General features: G+C 45.0%; 1 protein-coding gene across 1 annotated transcript; it reads right to left on the reverse strand.

Annotated features, from left to right (window-relative positions):
- Nucleotides 1-1,197: 1,197 nt before the first annotated feature.
- Nucleotides 1,198-21,907, reverse strand: BLK (BLK proto-oncogene, Src family tyrosine kinase). The gene is made up of 12 exons (XM_053383728.1): nt 21,797-21,907; nt 20,748-20,796; nt 17,398-17,491; nt 15,522-15,620; nt 14,676-14,779; nt 9,806-9,952; nt 8,640-8,792; nt 6,874-7,053; nt 5,672-5,748; nt 3,169-3,319; nt 2,319-2,450; nt 1,198-1,464 (listed from the first exon to the last, which is right to left on the reverse strand). Exons 1-12 carry the CDS (start codon nt 21,905-21,907, stop codon nt 1,253-1,255), a joined length of 1,509 nt encoding a protein of 502 aa, XP_053239703.1. The 3' UTR covers nt 1,198-1,252.
- Between the last annotated feature and the right edge of the window lie 527 nt (nt 21,908-22,434).

Genomic DNA, 22,434 nt, shown 5'->3' on the forward strand with positions numbered 1-22,434 from the left:
AGGAAATCAGCCCTGAGCGCTCACTGGAAGGACAGATCCTGAAGCGGAGGCTCCAATACTTTGGCCACCTCATGAGAAGAGAAGACTCCCTGGAAAAGACCCTGATGTTGGGAAAGATGGAGGGCACAAGGAGAAGGGGACGACAGAGGACGAGATGGTTGGACAGTGTTCTCGAAGCTACCAGCATGAGTTTAACCAAACTGTGGGAGGCAGTGGAAGACAGGAGTGCCTGGCGTGCTCTGGTCCAGGGGGTCACGAAGAGTCGGACACGACTAAACAACAACAATTAGGAAAGAGGAGCCTGCAGGCACTTGGAATCAAGGCTTTGACCAGCGGAGGTGAGATCCTGCTTTGCCTTCATGTGCCCTTTCCTTATGCCTGATTATAGATCCAGCCTTGGCAGTTTAAGTTATGGTTACCCGATTTTTTTCAATGAATCCGGGGACACTTTTTTTTTTTGAAGCTGAGTAGCAACAGGGAATCAGTGGTGGGAATGGAGAGGCAAAAGACCCTGGGCCCAAGCACACATGCATATTGTATAAAGGTGCAAATACCTTTTTTCGCAGCCTGTGAAACATAAATGTGCAGAGTTTTTAAGAAACTGGGCAATGGCTGTCCGCCTGTAACTCCCGAACCTCCCCCGATCAGTCAAAACAAAGGGAACGGGGGCAGGAGATCTGTACCGCCGGACGTCCCGGTACAGCACACAAGACACATCATATGGCGACTTCCGGAGAGGAAAAATGGCGGGCACCATGGCCGTGAGCAGCTCCTGAAGCCAGCCAGAGCCAACTGCGCTACCAGGCTGGCTCCGGGTTGCTGTGGCTGCCGCTGCCACGTTTCCCGGGGACAGATTTGCAAATCTGGGGACATTCCGGGGACGGAATTTGTCCGGGGATAGATTTGCAAATCCAGGGACTGTTCCCAGGAACCAGAGACGTCTGGTAACCCTAGTTTAAGTTATTGTTTAATCGGTAAGGACGGTTTTGGGACAGGCAATGGAGTCCGATCTAAGGGGTGGTTGAGTCTTCTCTTCTCAAATCCTCTCCTTTAGGATTGGCCCGGAATAAAATCCATTTCAACTCCTGGTCTTGCAGGGGACCTCGAGAACGGGGTGAGGACCACAGGCAGCCATGGAGGAACAGAAATGCCCAATGGTCCAGCGAAGTCTGCTTTGGAAGTGAGTCCACTTGCCAGCATCCCACAAGGGTTTTTTTTTTTTTACAGAAGTCTCCAGCAACTTCGTCGCTGCTCAGGAAGAATTGGGCTGAGCTTCGTACTGCGCTTCTGTGGCCGTGTAAAAGTCCTCAAGGGTGGACTGGAGGTATTCGAACGTGGGTCTCTCTTCGGGATTGTTCTTCCAGCATTTCAACATGACTGCATAGAGTTCAGCTGGGCAGTTTTCTGGACGGGGCATCCGGTAACCCTTCTGTAGATGTTGGATGACTTCGGGATTGGTCATAGCTGTGGAAAGGAGAGAAAGAATTGATACTGAAAAATGTTGTCTCATCCCTTAAAGGTAAAGGTAAAGGGACCCCTGACCATTAGGTCCAGTCACGGATGACTCTGGGGTTGTGGCGCTCATCTCGCTTTATTGGCCGAGGGAGCCGGCATACAGCTTCCGGGTCATGTGGTCAGCATGACAAAGCCACTTCTGGCAAACCAGAGCAGCACACGGAAATGCCGTTTACCTTCCTGCTGAAGCGGTACCTATTTATCTACCTGCACTTAGACATGCTTTCGAACTGCTAGGTTGGCAGGAGCAGGGACTGAGCAACGGGAGCTCACCCCATCGTGGGGATTTGAACCGCCAACCTTCTGATCGGCAAGCCCTAGGCTCTGTGGCTTAACCCACAGCGTCACCCGGATCCCATTGTCTCATCCCTTACTTGCCCCATAACCAATCACTGTGTTTGGTGGGAAAGGACCTCCCATCTTAGCATGAGGTCCATACTGTATGGTATAGGAGCAGGGCCTTACTTGTGATGGCAACTACTCACATATTTTGAACTGATGTAAGATAGGAAAATTAAATTAGATGGATATATTAAAACATGCAGGAATGGCGGATAAGTTAAATGAACCTTGGAAGGGGAGGGAGGGAAGTCAATGAATGTGTGGTATAATAAAAGATGTTTAATTTGAAATGTAAAATTTTAAAATTGAATAAAAATTATTAATAAAGAAAATAGAATGAAGGCTTGCTAAAACATCAGCAGAGCGAATCAATATTGGATAATGGATAATGGATAATTAATCATCAATAAATGATCCTTGGTTCGGAGTAACAAATGATGCTCTAATGCAAACTACCGTACCGGGGTAGGGGCACCTTCCATAGGTGATGATTTCAGTAAGGAGAACTCCAAAAGACCAGATGTCGGATTTGATCGTGAAAACTCCATAGTTAATTGCTTCTGGTGCTGTCCATTTGATAGGAAATTTGGCACCTGTCAAGAAAGGGTAAATTCATGTGTTTTCATTGTTCTTATTGATTTTAAATTATAATTATGACAGAGAAAAGAAAGAGAAAAGACGAGATGGAAAGGGAGGGGGAAACCCCACCATCTTAGTTTAAACATATATGTGACGTTAACATATGAGAGTGCTGGAGGTGAAATAGTTAAACAAGTTACCCAATCAGAACCCAGGGGGTGGAGTCAGAGGGACTATAAAACCAGCGCTGGGAGGGGCGAAGGGAGGAGTTCGTTGGGAGTTGGGTGGTTGGTTGGAGTGGGAGTGAATTGGGATAGAGTCTGTGGGTAGGTTGAGTTAGTGTAGCGAAATAAGTTGAGTCAGGAACAGTTAGGAGCTAGGAAGACATGTAAATATCTGAGAGGTGGTTTAGTGAGTGAGAGCAAGTACCGTTTATGAAACCACACGCTTGTTAAACTGCAATAAATAAACAGAAGTTTCTGTTCCAATTTAAACCTGACTGGACTCAGTATTGTACCAGGTAGGGTCCGGGTGGTGGCAGCGAGAAATAAAGTGGTGGCACAGGGATCAATAGACGGTGAAACGTCCGGGGACCCTGTGTGATCGCCACAATATACTGTATACTGTATATCCATGAAGACAGGAGTGCCTGGCGTGCTCTGGTCCATGGGCTCACGAAGAGTCGGACATGACTAAACAACTAAACCACAAAGCCCTAAGCGTCATACCAACCTTCTTTCGCAAGGTACTCATTCTCTATGATCCTAGCCAGGCCAAAGTCTGCAACTTTGCAACAGAGGGTCTCCGAGACGAGGATGTTGGCTGCCCTGAGGTCCCTGTGGATGGAGTTCATTCTCTCAATGTACGCCATCCCTTCAGCGACCTGTAAGGAAGAAGGAAAATAATGGAATACAACTGCATGGAGATCACAGAGAAGGATGCCTCTGTGGCTGATAGGGATAAGTGAATTTGGCTATTCTGGTTTCTCTCAGTTTCTCACTTTTCCAATCCTAAGGTCATTGTACCAGATTTCCACATCAATGTGCCATTTATTTATTTATTCTTTTAAAAGCCCTCATGAAAATTCATTAGCAGTGCATTGTGAAATTGCTTTGAGATGCTTCATAGGAAACAATTCGTAATAGCAGTGGTAATAATAACTTTTTAAAAAAACAACAACAACCTAATATGTACATTTTTTGCAAGCTTTTTTTCTTTTAAAAAATGCAATCTCCACTAATGTGGTCACACTTTACCCTAATATATGGATTTTGGTGCCCATTATTTGGCTGGGGAGCTGCACTGAAAAATTCAGAGAAGTGTGAATTTAAAGGACGCTTATGTTTTGGTTCGCACAATGTTTTGAAAAGTGCGAATGAGGTAAATGCATCCTTAAACTGAATCATTTTTCTACCACAACCTTATCTGGAAATATCAGGGGTTTCATCCCCACCAATATGGACCAGGGACTCTCCAGACTTATTTCCATTTCAGACATGGGATGATTACGTGAACACTGGCAAATTTTGCTCCCATTTCTCCAAAATCCCAAGCTGGGTTATGATGCTGTTGTTGGTGATAATTTGTTGCCCCAGACCTTTGGTCTGATCCAGTTTGGTTCCTCTGACATCCTTAATGCAAGAAATGCATATATTTAATAATCATCATAATAATAACTTATACGCCACCCATCTGGGTGGCTCCCTTTAACCGGCGCAGAACAAATTGTATATAAAGACGGTGGTCGAGAGACGGCGAGACCCTCTTTGGTTTAGTTCTGCCTCAAAGGGCGCAACAATTTTCCAGACCGCAGAGATTTTGTGGTAGGTTTTTTGTTTTTTGCCACCTTGCATCTTTCTTGTGGTTTTGAACAGGATGTGAAGATACATTTTCCACAAATATTCGACATGCTCAAGCTTTCAGCTCAAATGCCGCTCGCCTCAGTGGAAGATGGGTGTCGCTTCCTGTCCTGATGTTAATGAGATAGAGGGCTTGTTTCCTCTCAGCTCATACAAGCAGAGGGGAGGGAGAGAGGGGCTGACCACAGGACGACGTATACACCGATAACTTTCTATTTGCAGATTCCGCCTACGCGTTCTGCGCCTGAGCGGTCAGCTCATGCAAACAACACTGTTCTGACAATACTTGCCTCCGGACGCTGTTGCCAGATACACTGCATTGCACCTTACTGTCTATTCAAGGACTGAAGGGCTCACTCCAAACCTTGCCATTCATCAAAAATGCAGGGCATACTTCTAAACTCCTCCCACCCAATGAAATCCAAATGACGGCATTAAATTTATGTGCAGTTCTGACCTCTGAGTTTGCATTTCTGTTACAGAAATTATGGCGGGGGGGGGGCACATCTTTAAAGTTAAATGTTACAAATATTACGCCTGAATGTATCCTTTCAACTTGACAGCTCAGGGAAGTTACCTGGCTTTACAAATAATATAAAATCAACTCCTTTGCCAGTTTCCTCCGTTCCACAACTATTTTCCCCTTGAAAGGGACTCCAGGAAGTTACCAGAGGTGACAATTGCTGAGCTGATTGTTGGCCAAGGAAAGCCTAATCCCATCACCAGATTTGCCAAGGGGCCAGACATGCAAAGGAAGTTCTATTGTACTTTGGGTGGTGGGACTTTGGAGGTTTTTGCCTATGCTAATCCTATACCTGAGTCTTGCCCTGCCATGTCTGCTATGCTAATCTTGTACCAAGGACTTGTCTGGACATGTTTGCCAAGGTTAAACTAGTGTAACCCCTGTCTACCCCTCCCCTTTTGTGACATGTCAGTGATGTAGCAATGATGCTGTACGAACTGTATTCTGGGATATGGTGGGAAAGTTTTAAAAGTCTTTGCCACCCCATCCTCGGGGTTCAAATTTCCTCTTTGAACCTATTGCGCAATAAACTTTGGTCTACAGTTATTTGCTCCGGTTGGTGGCTGGAATCCTTCCTTTATTCCGCAGGGACCCGCGGGCTCTGCCCGACCAGCTGGGTGACTGAGCAGCCTCACACCTAGATTTTTATGTAACAATTTCTAAGTTTTCTTTTCCTAAAATCCAGAAGATCCCTTGCTATATACTTTGCTCAACACATTCTCCTCTTGGAAGTGCAGGCTTCAAAGAAAGCAACATTCAGGATGGCCAGAGAGCCACATGCGTAGCTCTCAAGTTTGGGGAAGTATCAAGACCTTTTTCAATTACAAGGTTTAAGGCGAAATAATCCACTCACCTGGGCTGAGGAGTCTATAAGTTTGGGGAGAGTCAACTTCCTTCCTTCTTCTGATTTCAAGAAATCCAGCAAGCAGCCTGAAAAGGAGGAGAAATCAAGATTATTCACTTCCCAAAGACCTTTCAATGTGCAATGGTATTGGATAAAGTCTCCCATGTTTTTAATGCCAAATCCTTTTCTAAGAGAGCAATAGAGGAGAATATTCCTAATGTACGTTAGGGTAATAAAGCAAGCAACAAATTCTAGTTTGAGGACCTTAACATATTTTTTTCTATGCGTTGTTGTTGCTGCTGCTGCTGCTGTTGTTGTTGTTAGTATACTGTCCTATACCTGTAGATCTCAGGGTGGTTTACAACAAAAAATTACAATATAAAAAACACAATATATAAAATAGAGATTTATGAAATAGATTATTTATCCTACAGAAATACCCACAAAGGACATCTGAAAAATATTTGGTCTACTTATTGGCTAACCCAAACAAAATCATAAGAGAAACAGTCTTCTCTGTTCTGCTGCAAAGACCTTTAAATTAATTGCATCTTGGTTTGTCCTTATCCTTAGATCAGAGCTTTTTAAACTGTGTGTCTCAACATGTTAGTGTGTTGGCTGCAATATGTAGGTGTGTCATGTAAACGCTCCCAGTGCTCCTCCTGGGGCTGGAAAGGGGTTAGTTTAAACTCTGGTTTGCTAGTACAGTGGTACTTCGGAAGTTGAACAGAATTGGTTCTGGAAGTCCATTCGACTTCCAAAACGTTTGGAAACCAAAGTGGGGCTTCCGATTGGCTGCAGGAAACTCCTGCAGCCAATCAGAAGCCCCAGAATCCCCATTGGATGTTTGGGTTCCAAAAAACGTTTGCAAACCGGAACACTCACTTCCGGGTTTATGGCTTTCAGGAGCTAAAATGTCCGAGTACCAAGGTGCTTGCCAACCAAGGTATGACTGTACAACTGAATTACCATGTCACAAAATGATGTGTATCTAAAAAGTGTGTGACCAACATGAAAAGTTTGGAAAGCTCTGCCTTAGATTGTATATTAGTACAATGCATTTAACTTGGTATATGTTCAAAATGGTATGATTTGGGTGCTTTAATTTTCCTATATTGGCAAGAAGGTATTGACTGAAATCAAGGACACCCAGATTCTGCATTCCAGTGCGGATCAATATAATTAGCTGAGATCCCAAGGGAGTTGGTTACCGTTGGCCATGTATTCCGTTACAATGTAAATTGGCTGCTGGGTGACCACGGCGTGAAGACGGACCAGCTTGCTATGCTGAAGCCTCTTCATCAAGTTGGCTTCGGCCAAGAAGGCATCTGGAGCCATGCTGCCTTCTTTCAGGGTCTTCACTGCCACCTTCACATTATTCTTGTAATAACCTGTAGAGGTAAAGGGAGCCCTGACCATTAGGTCCAGTCGTGGCCGACTCTGGGGTTGCGGCGCTCATCTCGCTTTATTGGCCGAGGGAGCCGGCGTACAGCTGCCGGGTCATATGTCCAGCATGACAAAGCTGCTTCTGGTGAACCAGAGCAGTGCATGGAAATGCCGTTTACCTTCCCGCTGGAGTGGTACCTATTTATCTACTTGCACTTTGGCGTGCTTTTGAACTGCTAGGTGGGCAGGAGCAGGGACCGAGCAACGGCAGCTCACCCCGCCGTGGAGATTCGAACCACCAACCTTCTGATTGGCAAGTCCTAGGCTCTGTGGTTTAACCCACAGCGCCACCCGCGTCCCTTCTGTAATAACCTATAGAAGGAAAAGATGGGGCAAATGAAGGACAGAAGGCCCTGACACCTTTTGGAAGCTCAGATCCTTCCAGCTGAACTCCAAAACCCATATCCGTTTTTACACCATTCCCAGATATGGAAATGCCAGGCAACACTAATAATAATAATAATAATAATAATAATAATAATAATAATAATAATAATAATATATACCTCACCCATCTGGCTGGGTATTCCCAGCCACTCTGGGCAGCTCCCAACAGAATAAAAAAGCGATAAAACATCAAACATTAAAAACTTCCCTAAACAGGGCTGCCTTTTGATGTCTTCTAAAAGTTGTGTAGTTCTTTATCTCCTTGACATCTGATGGGAGGACGTTCCACAGGGTGGGTGCTACCACCGAGAAGGCCCTCTGCCTGGTTCCCTGTAACCTCACTTCTCACAATGAGGGAATTGCCATAAGGCCCTCAGAGCTGGACCTCAGTGTCCAGGCAGAACGATGGGGGTGGAGACGCTCCTTTAGGTATGCTGAACCGAGGCCGTTTAGGGCTTTCAAGGTCAGCACCAACACTTTGAATTGCGCTTGGAAATGTACTGGGAGCCAGTGTAGGTCTTTCAAGACCAGTGTTAAATGGTTTCGGCAGCCGCTCCCAGTAACCAGTCTAGCTGCCGCATTCTGGATTAGTTGTAGTTTCCAGATCACCTTCAAAGGTAGCCCCACACAGAATGCATTGCAGTAGTCCAAGCAACTCTTGCTGAAGCCAGCAGAGCAAGAGTGATAGCTGTGCAGCGCCTCTTCTGCTGGCTCCCCAGCAAAGCGGGATGAGGGAGGAAAGGGAGCCCTTACAAGAGAGCGCTGAGCAGAGCCTGGTATGGGCTCTTGCTGGCTTTTTCAGGAAGTGTGGGAAGGGACAGAAGGCAGCCTGTCAGTCCATTCCCTCACCTCCCGGAAAAGCCCCCAAGAGCCGCGCTCCCTTTAAAGAGCTGCGCAGAGCGTGTGTGCGGCTCTTGGGGCTTTTCCCTGAGGAGGGAGAAGGGACTGATGGGCTGCCCTTCTCCCACCCCCTGGAAAAGCCCCCAAGAGCCGCACACACGCTCCACACGGCTCTTTAAAGGGAGCGCTGAGCAGAGCCTCCCGCCTGCATTCGCTCCATAAGATGCATAAGAAAAAGTGTGTCTTATGGAGCGAAAAATATGCTAAGTCTTTCAAGACTGGTGTTATATGGGTCTCGGCTTACCCATCCAAACCTCTCCAAACTGGCCTGCTCCCAGCTTCTTGACAAGTTTCAGTGTTTCACGAGGAATCTCCCATTCGTCGGTGGTCCATGGCCTTTGTGGAACCAGAGAGATGCACGGCTGTCGTAGCAGCTGACACAAGCCATCTTCGTAAGCTGTGCAGGGGCACCGGAAGCAGGAGGAAAAGGTCTGAGATCAGGTCAGGGCAGAACATGGTCGTAGTAACCCTCTTCCTCCTCCTCCATAGTTTATTTCAGTTTTATTTCTTTACAACAGGTATTGAGTACAAACTCCCCACTTCCCTCCCTGTCTTCCCATCTCCAGATATTACAGTGTTTTGTCCCGTTTTCCTCGCTTAGAACACCTTCTATTTTCGGGTGGGATTCAATGAGATCCCTCTAAATTTAGGTAGCACAGGGAAAGATGGTTTGTTGCTCTGGCAGAACAAACTTGCTTCCTCAAAACATCGGACTTTTTGGGATAAGGAACTTTAATGGAGAAAAATGCGTCAGTGGACAGTGTGCATTGATTCTTGAGTTGATGCAAAGTCGCCTAAACTCCCCAGGAAAACAAATCAGGAAGGATGCTCAATAGAGAGTGTTGTCTGGAAAGGGCCTTAGTTCAAAATATGTGTCCACAGTTCAGTTTTGATAGAAAGTGAGAAAAAGAGAGAGGAAGAAAGAGGGAGGGAGGGAGGAAGAGAGAGAACATAAGGGGGGAAATGAAAAGACAAATTGGGAATATGATATAGTCTTATTACTCTGCATATAGTATGCCAAATTGTTTGAAATTTGTCCTCTTTTTTGTGGTCGAATCTTCAGTTTTCAACATTCCTGCAGCACTTTGCAGATCTTTTTTTTTTAAAAAATCCTTATTAAAATTAATCAGCACTCTAGTTCTGGTTTCTCCTAATAAAGACATGTTTGTATGCAGTTTTGACCAATGTACACATTTTCCCATGTTTGCGTGCTGTTTTCATGAATATATTCATTTTCCAAAGGCACATTTGGTTGGAGAACTGCATTGCAAAATTTGCATGTGTACAAATTTCAAAGGATGGGCATGTTTCGGCTCTCACATTGATTCCGAAACTGTGAATTAGGTACACTCGACTTTATCTGTGAGCCGAATCAAATTCCTCTCCCATCTCAACTTAAGGGTGACTTACAAGAATAATGTTTGACAAGGTCCTGCAGAGTAGGGAATGTGGTCCTTGGGCAGATGTAATATCCACCATGGTCCAGAGAGCGGATTTGATAATGTTTGATGACATCCCCTTGAGATGTGTAGTCCCTGATGGAAAGGGAAAAGGCGCCTGGAAAAGGAGACACAAAAATAGATATTATCTGTTGTTGCAGGAAAGTGTTATTAATAATAATAATAATAATAATAATAATAATAATAATAATAATAATTTATTATTTGTACCCCGCCCATCTGGCTGGGTTTCCCCAGCCACTCTGAGCGGCTTCCAACAAAGATGAAAGATACACTACAATGTCACATATTAAAAACTTCCCTGAACAGGGCTGCCTTCAGATGTCTTCTGAATGTCAGGTAGATGTTTATCGCTTTGACATCTGATGGGGGGGCGTTCCACAGGGCGGGCCACTACCGAGAAGGCCCTCTGCCTGGTTCCCTGTAACTTGGCCTCTTGCAGTGAGGGAACCGCCAGAAGGCCCTCTGAGCTGGACCTCAATGTCCGGGCTGAACGATGGGGGAGGAGACGCTCCTTCAGATATACTGGACTGAGGCCGTTTAGGGCTTTAAAGGTCAGCACCAACACTTTGAATTGTGCTCGGAAACATACTGGGAGCCAATGTAGGTCTTTCAAGACTGGTGTTATATGGTCTCGGCGGCCGCTCCCTGTCACCAATCTAGCTGCCGCATTCTGGATTAGTTGTAGTTTCCGGGTCACCTTCAAAGGTAGCCCCACGTAGAGCGCATTGCAGTAGTCCAAGCGGGAGATAACCAGAGCATGTACCACTCTGGCGAGGCAGTCTGCAGGCAGATAGGGTCTCAGCCTACGTACCAGATGGAGCTGGTAAACAGCTGCCCTGGATACAGATTTAACCTGTGCCTCCAAGGACAGCTGTGAGTCCAAAATGGCTCCCAGGCTGCGCACCTGGTCCTTCAGGGGCACAGTTACCCCATTCAGGACCAGGGAATCCTCCACACCTGCCCGCCTCCTGTCCCCCAAAAACAGTACTTCTGTCTTGTCAGGATTCAACCTCAATCTGTTAGCCGCCATCCATCCTCCAACCGCCTCAAGACACTCACACAGGACCTTCACCGCCTTCACTGGTTCTGATTTAAAAGAGAGGTAGAGCTGGGTATCATCCACATACTGATGAACACCCAGCCCAAACCTCCTGATGATCTCTCCCAGTGGCTGCATGTAAATGTTGAAAAGCATGGGGGAGAGGACAGAACTCTGAGGCACCCCACAAGTGAGAGCCCAGGGGTCTGAACACTCATCCCCCACCACCACTTTCTGAACACAGCCCAGGAGGAAGGAGCGGAACCACTGTATGACAGTGCCCCCAGCTCCCAGCCCCTCAAGACGGTCCAGAAGGATGTTATGGTCGATGGTATCAAACGCTGCTGAGAGATCCAGCAGAACTAGGAAACAGCTCTCACCTTTGTCCCTAGCCCGCCGGAGATCATCAACCAGTGCGACCAAGGCAGTTTCAGTCCCATGATGAGGCCTGAATCCCAACTGGAAGGGATCCAAATGGTCCGCTTCTTCCAGGCATGCCTGGAGTTGTTCAGCAACCACTCGCTCAATCACCTTGCCCAAGAATGGAAGATTTGAGACTGGGCGATAATTGGCCATCGTGGCCGCATCTAAAGATGGTTTTTTAAGAAGCGGTTTCTAAACATTGCTATCGGCAGGAACATCGTTTCGCAATGCATTTTCCTGGTGGTCCTGGATTCGAACTCGCATCAGCCCCAGCCAATGTGGGGACAATAAGAGCTGTAGTCCAGGAACTGCTTGTTTCCTACTGCTCCAGTGGGCAGGACCCAAACCAATGGATTCAAATTGATTAAGAAAGGAAATTCCAACTAAATATTAGGAAGAACCCCCCCATCCATTTTATTTATTTTTAATTAAAGCAATAATCATAAATAAATAAATAAGAATAAACATGTGCACTCCCCAATGAGATGATTCCATTCTAATGATCCAACCTCCCAAAATTGATTTGACCCCTTTTCCGTTTTAACAGTAGAAACTCTACAAACACTCTCACATATCTCCTCAAAAATCATTTCTCTTGCATACTCCCTGCCTTACCTTAATGGCACATTTATTAATTTATCATTAACAGCTATATTCCACCCCTCTTTATACCATCCTTCCATTTTATATTCTGCTTGCCGCTTCCGCTTCCTGGCGATAATAATTCTTGCAGCTGTCAATAAATTTGTGAGCAAGTCCTTGTTAGCTCGTGAACAGGGACGCAGGTGGCGCTGTGGGTTAAACCACAGAGCCTAGGACTTGCTGATCAGAAGGTCGGCGGTTCGAATCCCTGTGATGGGGTGAGCTCCCGTTGCTCGGTCCCTGCTCCTGCCAACCTGGCAGTTCGAAAGCACGTCAAAGTGCAAGTAGATAAATAGGTACCGCTCCTGGGGGAAGGTAAACGGCATTTCCGTGTGCTGCTCTGGTTCACCAGAAGCGGCTTAGTCATGCTGGTCACATAACCTGGAAGCTGTATGCCGGCTCTCTTGGCCAATAAAGCAAGATGAGCGCCGCAACCCCAGAGTCAGCCACAACTGGACCTAATGGTCAGGGGTCCCTTTACCTTTACCCCTCTTTATACCATCCTTCCATTTTATATTCTGCTTGCCCCTTTCGCTTCCTGGCGATAATAATTCTTGCAGCTGTCAATAAATTTGTGAGCAAGTCCTTGTTAGCTCATGAACAGGAAGAACCTTCTGATGGTAAGAAATGCTGAGTTATGGAACAGACTCTTTCAGAAGGTGTTGGACTCTCCTTCAGTGGAGGTTTCAAAGCAGAGTTTGGAGGGCCGCCAGTCAGGGATTCTTCATCTTTGATCCCTGCATTGTAGGGGGTTGGACTGGATGACCCTATGGGTCCCCTGCAAACTCTACAATTCAATGATTCTATGTCACGTGAACACCATGCGTGCCACCAGCCAATTAACCATATGAAATGTGTGTGTTATTCAGGTATGCTACAACAGCTAAAGAATCCCTGACAGGGTTTTATCATATGTGGTGGACATGTAAAGGAATCAAAAGCTATTGGGAAATAATTTACAATGAAATGAAAAAAATGTTGAAGATGTTGTTGTTGTTTAGTTGTGTCCAACTCTTCGTGACCCCATGGACCAGAGCACGCCAGGCACTCCTGTTTTCCACTGCCTCCCGCAGTTTGGTCAAACTCATGCTGGTAGCTTCGAAAACACTATCCAACCATCTCGTCCTCTGTCGCCCCCTTCTCCTTGTGCCCTCCATCTTTCCCAACATCAGGGTCTTTTCCAAGGAGTCCTCTCTTCTCATGAGGTGGCCAAAGTATTGGAGCCTCAGCTTCAGGATCTGTCCTTCCAGTGAGCACTCAGGGCTGATTTCCTTCAGAATGGATAGGTTTGATCTTCTTGCAGTCCATGGGACTCTCAAGAGTCTCCTCCAGCACCAGAATTCAAAAGCATCAATTCTTCGGTGATCAGCCTTCTTTATGGTCCAGCTCTCACTTCCATACATCACTACTGGGGAAACCATAGCTTTAACTATACGGACCTTTGTTGGCAAGGTGATGTCTCTGTTTTTTAAGATGCTGTCTAGGTTTGTCATTGTTTTTCTTTTGTTAAAAGACCAGGAGCTTTCTTACTAGGCATTACAGGTCAAGACTTGCCAAAAGAGTGGAAGAAACAATTTGTGGACGTTACAACAGTGGCTAGGATATTACTAACCCCAAAATGGAAAGACGACAAGATACCAAAGAAAGAAGAATGGCGAGCAAAACTTATGGACTATGCCGAAATGGCGAAGCTTATGGGAAAACTCAGAGACAAGGACAATAAAGGTTTCAAAAAAGACTGGGAACTGTTTATGATGTACTTACAGAAATATTGTAAAGAAGTAGCAGGGTTTGAGTAAACACAATTAAGGAAAAAGGTGTATAAGTCAAGGAGCAGTAATTGCGGAAAGAATAAAATATAAGAAGTAATTTGGGAAGATACGGTATAAAAATAATAAGAATATAAGAATATTTAGTTGAAAGATTTTAAAATCAAGGTAAATAAAATAAGCAGAAGTAATAAATACTTAAAAAACCAGAAGAGGAGGCTGGGGAAAGTCAATGGAAGGGAGGTGGGGAGAAGGGAATCTGGATTTATGAATTTTTTATTGTGTTTACAATGATTGTGTTGAATATAAAATTGTAAAACCGAATAAAGCTTTTTTCTTTTTCTTTTTATAAAAAGACACAACCATATGAAATGTGTTGCACGTGGTTCCATGTTAACAAGTCACATGTTGAGATTCCTGCATTTGCAGGGGGTTGGACTAGATGACCCTTGGGTTACCTTTCAACTCTGTGATTATAAAAACCATCTAGCACCAGAAGCCATGGGAAACGTCATGAGATTTCTGCTAACTCTGATCTGGTTCTGTTCAAATATGCAACTGTCTGCTGACTGAATGCAACTCAAAATTTGTCACTATGGGCAAAGGGTGGGCTGCTGGAATTGGGGGTCACCTCCCACCCAGAAAGGATGTTGTGGAGCTGCAAAAGTTTCAGTAACGGGCAAGCAGAACGATCAAGGGAATGGGGCAACTCCTCTATGAGTTTCTGTAAGAGATGCAGAAACGGAACGAATCCCATGAGGTTTATTTGCACTTTCATAAAACTCCACGAGACATTGTCAAACACCTTTTCTGCATCCACCAGCATCAAAGCAGCTGGTTTATTTTCCAAATACTCTAGTATATTAATGACATTTCTGATATTGCTGGAACAGCGAGAGAACTTTTCCATCATCATTCTGCAAAACACATTCCCAGATTCTTACCTGGATTAGTTTCGCTTTCCCTGATCAGAAATGACCCCATCACATTGCCAGGTGCCAGCAAGAGGCGTTCGGTTTCTTTTCTGCTCAGGCCTTTAAAAAACCACCTGAGAAAGGGAGATTTATTATCATTATTGAACAACAGCAAGAGCAGAAATCACCACTAAGAACTGAAGGTCCAGCTTTTGTCCCTTTAGTTAGAGACTTCCTGTCCCTATGGCATTCCTGAATCAGCCCTTAATGATTCAGTTCCTGTTCTGGGTTGGGAGATCAGTGGTAGGGTTTTAATTCCTACTTACCTTTTTTTCCCCAGCCAGAGCAATTGATCATCATTTTAAGCTCAACTGGTAGAATATGAGATTTTAACGTCTATGGTACCATAAGGCTCACTTTTTTTTTTAAAGGGAAAGACTGGGAGTCAGAAGACAACAGAGGTGCATAAAAACTGAGTTAGGCTGTGGACACACCATACATCTAAAGCACATGGCTTCTCCCAAAGAATCATGGGAACTGTAGTTTACATATCACTGAACTTCAGTTCCCAGCACCCAAAACAAGCTACATTTCCTGGGATTCTTGGGGGTTTAAATGTACTGTGTGTATGCATCCTTAGACAAATAACTTGCATAGGGAGGCAGATGGTATGTAGAAGAACAAGGAATTGGAACTCCATGACATACCAAATTGGGCCACAATTTTTTTAAAAAACCAAAGCAAAACTCTGGCCTTGATGATTGCAAACTTTTCACTGCAGATCTTCACATGTCTCAAAATATCAGTTGGGGTCCCCCAAGTTGGTAATGTTAGAGGACAGATTCTGTGCCCCCAAACCCAAAGAGGTCTCCTTACTTTTCTTCTTCCAGGCTGTTTACACGGGCCACAAAATTGCTTGGTATGTAGCCTTTGTGCCCAGTGGTAAGAGATTTTGCTAGCCACCAGTCCCCGTCGCTGTGAAAATAAAGTACCGTATAAATAAACAATGCACATTGAAAGAAGCAGTGATTTTACTAGGGACGGACTCATCCCTTTTGGTTTCTCTCTGGTTCTCTCTTTTTCCAGTCGTCAGTTGAGTCCCCCACATTTCCACATCAGTTAAAACAACAACAACAACAACAACAACAACAACAACAACAACAACAACAAAACGGTGAGCCTTCACAAGCAATTTTTCCTAATATCATTTTTACGAATAAATGCACTTTTTTTGCCAACACACCAGAAAGAAGACTAGAGACAAACAGTATTATTACAAATTTGGGGGCTCAATCTGGATGATCCCTTCAGTGCCTCCCAATTTTGTGGGTAAAATGTATAAGAGCAAGCTTGTCAAACTAGTCCCTTTTTCTAGGTGATGGTTTTGGCTGAGTAGGTGAGCACTTATGGGTGCTTAACTAGTTTCCACGGGGACCTGGCGCCAGGTACCAGGCCTGTTGGCAGACCAGCTCTGTGTTACAAAGATGTCCTCAGACGTGACATAAAGGCTGGGAAAATCAACCCCTCTGCGTGGGAATCCCTTGCAGATGACCACAGAGATGCTTTACAACATAAACATTGAAAATGGGAACACAAAAAACGTAATAAAACCAAAACAAAAAACCTCCAATAGCCCCCTCTCCCATGAACACATTTAAAAAGGCCAAAGGATGTTAATCAGCCCAAGCTTTGGTGATAGGGAAACATTTTTGTCTGGTGCCTTAATATAAGTAATGAAGGCACCAGGGGAGTCTCCCTGGGGAGAGCATTCCACAGATGGGGAGCCAGTACAGAAAAGGCCCCATTCTTGTGTTGCCACTCTTCAGACCTCTCGGGGAAGAGGCAAACGAAGGAGGACCTCAGAAGATGATCTCAGAATCTGGGTAAGTTCATATGGAAAGAGGCGGTCCTTGAGATATTGTGGTCCTAAGCTGTTGTTCTCTCTCTCTATATGCATGTATGTAAAAAAAAAAAAAAAGTTAAAGGACTCCTGGACAGTTAAGTCCAGTCAAAGGCGACTATGGGTGTGGTGCTCATCTCATTTCAGGCTGAGGGATCCGGCGTTTATCCACAGACAGCTTTCCAGGTCATGTGGCCAGCAGGACTAAACTTCTTCTGGCACAACAGGACACCGTGACGGAAACCAGAGTGCACGGAAATGCCATTTACTTTCCCGCCGCAGCAGTACCTCTTTATCTACTCATGCTGCTATGCTTTTGAACTGCTAGGTTGGCAGAAGCTGGAACAGAGCAACAGATTCGAACTGCCGACCTTCCAATCGGCAAGCCCAAGAGGCTCAGTGGTTTGGACCACAGTGCTACCAGCATCCTGTATGTATGTAGGTATGTATGTATATGAATACTAATTTGGATTGTAAAACTATCACAACAGGCAAATGGGCCCAGATTTTTTTTACATGAGGGTGCTCTATATTTCAGGTTGATTTTTATACAGTGGACACTCGGCTTGCGAACATGATCCATGCGGGAAGCATGTTCACAACCCGCAGTGTCCGCAAGGGTCACGATGCAGCACTTCTGCGCATGCGCAAAGTGCAATTTAGCACGTCTGCGCATGCCCAAGCACCGAAACCTGGAAGTAACCCGTTCCGGTACCTCCGGGTTCGGCATGGTGCGCAACCCGAAATCGCACAACCCGAAGCGTCTGTAACTCGAGGTATGACAGTACATTTATAGCAAAAGGCATACCAGAGCATGACTGAACTGTTTGAAACATGCAAAAGATCGCTCACCTGCAAAGGACTTCAAGCTTCTCTCCTACGGTCAATGGCAGATCGCGGTCACTCAGTGAAGTGAAATGGTACTGTGCTATAACAATGTGCTTATCTGTATTGTGAAAAAAAGCAAAAGTATTAACTGAGCCCAAGACCTAGAAGCTAGAAGTATCAACTACATGGAATAGGGTCAACCATCCCCACTCCTTGATCAGCAAAGGTAGAGAAGAGCCTGGATTTAAGTTTAATGCAGCTTCTGTACCTTTAGTTAATACTTTCCTGTTCACATATATGGTTACAGTATTCCTGAACCAGCCCTTATTTAGCCTGTTACCGTTCCAACGGTAGACAACTTGCTGCCAGAGCAATTTATTGTGGTGATTATGATTACAAGATTAAATTAATAAATTGCACTGATTTATTGAGCAATGGGTTTTAAGCTTTTCATGACTTGAGACTAGCTGCTGACCTTGAGATAGAAAACCCAGGCATTGCTGTAAAAAACAGCCATATTGCAACCTCATGGAGAGGAAATATACAATCATAGAACTGAAGGGACCCCAAGGGTCATCTAGTCCAACCTCCTGCAATGCAGGAATCGTGACTAACGAACCCCCGACAGATGGGCAGCCAACTTCTGTTGAAAAACCTCCAAGTCACAAGACCTCCTAGTCACAAGAGACTAGGGCCCTGCAGGATTTGACATCTTTCCACAGGGCCTGCAAGACAGAGCTGTTCCACCTGGCTTTTGGTTTGGTCTCAGTCTGACCCTTATGTTTCCCTCTCCTTACGGTTTTGATCTACTTTTAAAATGAGGCTGCATTTTAAATTGCATTTTAATCTGTATTTTAAATTGTCCCCTCCCCTTTTATGCTTTTATTGTAATTTTACTGGTGTTAACTGCCCTGAGCCCGGCTCTGGCTGGGGAAGGTGGTGTATAAATAAAAATTATTATTATTATTATTATTATTATTATTATTATTATTATTAATGTATTTATACCCTGCCTATCTGGTTGGGTTTCCCCAGCCACTCTGGGTGGCTTACAGCACATACGAAACTGTAAAACATTAGACATCAATGGTGCACAGATAAAGTCAGCAAAATTTAAAAACAAGTATTAAATTATGTAAATGGGAATTCTTCTTGAAATATTTTGTAGGTGTGTAGGGAAAGAGTAGCTCTTTCAGATATTTGAGGCCTGTCAACAACAACAACAACAACAACAACAACAACAACAACAACAACAACAACAACAACATTTCTACCCCTCCCATCTGGCTGGGTTGCCCCAGTGAGACAAAATATAAAAACGCAGGGAGTTCTTTGTTTTTTGACATCACACATTAAAAACTTCCCTATACAGGGCTGCCTTCAGATGTCTTCTAAACGCTGTGTAGTTCTTTATCTCCTTGACATCTTAAACACTAATGTGAGCAGCCTGAATACATTCAGGCAGGTCTTCAGCAGATACACCAACACCCGTCCTGTGTAAGGGAGAAGACCTTTCATGGCGTGAGCCAAAGGCTTTCTAAATATAGCCAAGGGTGAGACAGATAGTTTTAAATCTCACTCGGCCTGACCTTTTCGAAGAAAGCCACTGGCAACCTTCCCCCTTTGCAAGGTCACGTGTAAGACTCAGGAACAATGCATGGTTTTGTGAGGGCCGAGTCCAGTGAATACCCCAATTTGCATTTATTGGTGAAGTCGTGCAGGAAAAGGCCAGGAGCTCATTTTGCAAGCCAAGAGCTTCGGCTGGGGGTGGGGGCTGCTCTAATACCGTATTTTTCGCTCTATAACATGCACCCAACCATAACACGCACATAGTTTTTAGAGGAGGAAAATCCGTAGGCATGCCACCCGTAGGCTTTCCCTCCATAACACGCACAGACATTTCCCCTTACATTTTAGGAGGAAAAAAGTGAGTGTTATGGTGCAAAAAATACGGTAAATACTGTTAGGATATTTCCGTTCCACCTTAAAAGGGAGCAGGATGTTTGTATAACAGCCTGCGCGTTTCCTGTCTCACAGGATGTTTATGTTGTCTGTTCCTTTCGTTTTCTGCCGTTTTGCCTGAGCAGTCGGAGCAGACGGTCATGTCTTTTTTGTTCTGACCAACGCCAAATAAACTGTAAATATGCTCTCATGCTGTGCAACTTTTGCTGTGTGAATTCTGCTGAAAGAGTGTGCACAAGTCCAAGAATGTGGCTATCTTTTCTTGAGGCTTCGTGCCGCTGATTGCTGATACTGCGTGACTACGGGAGGTCGATGGATCGTCCGGCACCGAGCTTGGGGCTCAGATGGACTTTATCTCCCTGGCAGTATCCACTAGTGCTGAAATACATGCTTGCAGCTGGAAAAGAAATCCACAGCTCTATTTTGCAGGCGCAGAAATGGAAAGTTAGCAAACCTTCATTCCAACGGCTCATCGCAATGACCGCTCCTCACATTAAATTGGGGGGCGCCCTTTGCGTGGTCTCTCACACAGCCCCCTGCGTGGCACCATTAGCACAGGTTTGGCTTTGCCTTCCCCAGGTGGAATACCTGGAGGTCTCTGCCTACCTCAGCCAGTTGCCCAAACCCACCTGGGGAGGCGTTGCCAAAGTGATCAGGCCAGGTAGGGGGAGGGACCACCCTGCCCACACAATAGGCGGAGGATCTTACTTGGGAATCATCAGTTGGCTCCAGAGCTTCTCCCACCCTACCCACCTTCAATTAAGACTGCTTTTGCAGGTTAACCTTTTCTCCACAGGTATGCGGGCGCTGCTACGTCAAGGTTGCTGTTGAAGAAACTCTCCTGCATTGGCAGGTTTGCCTTCTCCATAGCAAAATGTCTCAACTTTGGCGGTATCAGGCCTTGGGCGGAATCCTTTAGTCCATCTTCCCTAAATGGGGGTGGGCGTGCAGCGGTGACCCACACTCCCCTTCTCTTTGCGGCGGTGATCCCAGGATTCCCCGTTAAAGGGGTTGTTTTGAGGGGAGGTTATGGCTGTACACCGAGTGGTTGTCATTGCTCTCTCCTGTGACGGTGGCGAAATTGTGGGGTGGGCTCTCTGCTTGAACAGATGTTCTCCAGAGCCAGCCCAATCCCCACATATTCTGGATAACCCTGATGTTCCCCAGATCCCTGGCGAGGGACTGGGAGGGATAAACACCCAATGCCCGAGCCAAGGTCTACCCACATCTGAATCATAATAAAGTTGTGGCCAATTTTAATCCCATAGCACGTTGTCTTGAGTCGTTATTCCACACGGGGGCTGCCCAGGGTTTGGGGGACTCCGCCTGTCCAGGAAATAGCTCCCTGGTATTGAGAAAACAGCAGGAAAAAGCACTGCAAAACGTCAAGGAAAAACCAAGGTTCATCTTACCACTGTCAGAAGACTGGTTGGCAGGAATGGTGAAGTTCTTTGCTTTGACCTTTGGAAAGTTACAGAAACCAAACATGACTTCGCTGCAATAGCCCCCCCTCCCCTTGCCCCCCTCGCCCCCTCCTTTCTCTCCCCCAAGTTGGGATTCAAGTCAGCTTACGACATTTCAAAAAAACAACTTTATAAAGTGCAAAGTAAGTGTAGCCAGCTAGTGGAAAGAAATCATTAATATGCATTGGGAACCAGAAAATAAAAATAGTTTGCCTGGACTGCAACACACTGGTCAGCATCATCTACAGACCCTCCAAGTGTCCCTATTTTCCAGGGACAGTCTAATAATAATAATAATAATAATAATAATAATAATAATTTATTTATTTATACCCCGCCCATCTGGCTGGGTTTCCCCAGCCACTATGGACAGCTCCAATGGAATATTAAAAATACAATAAAACATCAAACATTAAAAACTTCCCTAAACAGGGCTGCCTTCAGATGTCTTCTAAAAGTCAAATAGTTATTTATTTCCTTGACTTCTGATGGGAGGGCATTCCACAGGGCGGGTGCCACCACCGAGAAGGCCCTCTGCCTGGTTCCCTGTAACCTCACTTCTCGCCGTGAGGGAACCACCAGAAGGCCCTCGGAGCCGGACCGCAGTGTCCGGGCTGAATGATGGGGGTAGAGATGCTCCTTCAGGTATACTGGGATTTACAGAAGCTGTCCCAGTTTCTACTTTGAACTGAGAATGTCACACTTATCCTTGGACATTTCTATTTCATCGGGGAAATGTTGGAGGGGATGGAGTTACGTGACTCCTGAAGCCAAGGAAATAGGTAACTATACAACCTTTAGGAGACATCTGAAGGCAGCCCTGTACAGGGAAGTTTTCTTTTTAATGTTTAATGTTTTATTATCTTTTTATGTATGTTGGAAGCTGCCCAGAGTGGCTGGGCCAACCTAGTCAAATGGGCAGGGTCTTCTTCTTCTTCTTCTTGAGGCAGAATTCCAGTCCTTTGGGGCACAGCCCAGTCTTGGATTCGAATTCTTACCGGCGGTGGCGGTGGAGGGTTTTTCTTTCTCGGAGATGACAAAGGCTTCTGCTTGTATATGGAATTGCGCCTCTCCTTCCGGCCGGTCTTCTTGCTACCACATGCTCCCATCCTACACCGGAGGAAACACAAACAAGGTTGCTTCCGGGTGATCAGCTGGAAAAGGACGACTCCATGGAGGGCTGCTCTTTATGCTCAATGCCAGAATAAGTCCTGCTATAATAATAATAATAATAATAATAATAATAATAATAATAATAATAATAATTTTTTATTTATATCCCACCCTCCCCAGCCAAAGCTGGGCTCAGAGCAGCTAACAACAGTAAAAATAACACAGTTTACATAAAATCACAATCAATTAATATAATAATAATAATAATAATAATAATAATAATAATAATAATAATAATTTATTTATATCCCGCCCTCCCCAGCCAAAGCCGGGCTCAGAGCGGCTAACAACAATAAAAGTAACCCAGCATTATAAAATCAATTCATTATAAAATCAGTTCAAACCAAATTAATGGCAACCATTGGGCTAGAGTTCTGTGAGGATTACCATAGAATAATATAATATAATAATATGAATACAAATACAAATAAGACGAAACTATTATAGTATTTGTCTACCTACT

Source organism: Podarcis raffonei, chromosome 3, assembly GCF_027172205.1.
Source record: "Podarcis raffonei isolate rPodRaf1 chromosome 3, rPodRaf1.pri, whole genome shotgun sequence".
NCBI classification, from domain to species: Eukaryota; Metazoa; Chordata; class Lepidosauria; order Squamata; family Lacertidae; genus Podarcis; species Podarcis raffonei.

What these genes read in the sequence shown, in the direction of transcription:
- BLK (XM_053383728.1), bottom strand. Translation starts at nt 21,907, where the DNA reads ATGGGAGCATGTGGTAGCAAGAAGACCGGCCGGAAGGAGAGGCGCAAT. An exon ending in AACAGCCTGGAAGAAGAAAA is followed by an intron (nt 14,780 to 15,521) that starts GTAAGGAGACCT and finishes TCCCTTTCTCAG; the next exon opens with GTGGTTTTTTAAAGGCCTGA. An exon ending in GGAAAGCGAAACTAATCCAG is followed by an intron (nt 9,953 to 14,675) that starts GTAAGAATCTGG and finishes CTCCTTTTCCAG; the next exon opens with GCGCCTTTTCCCTTTCCATC.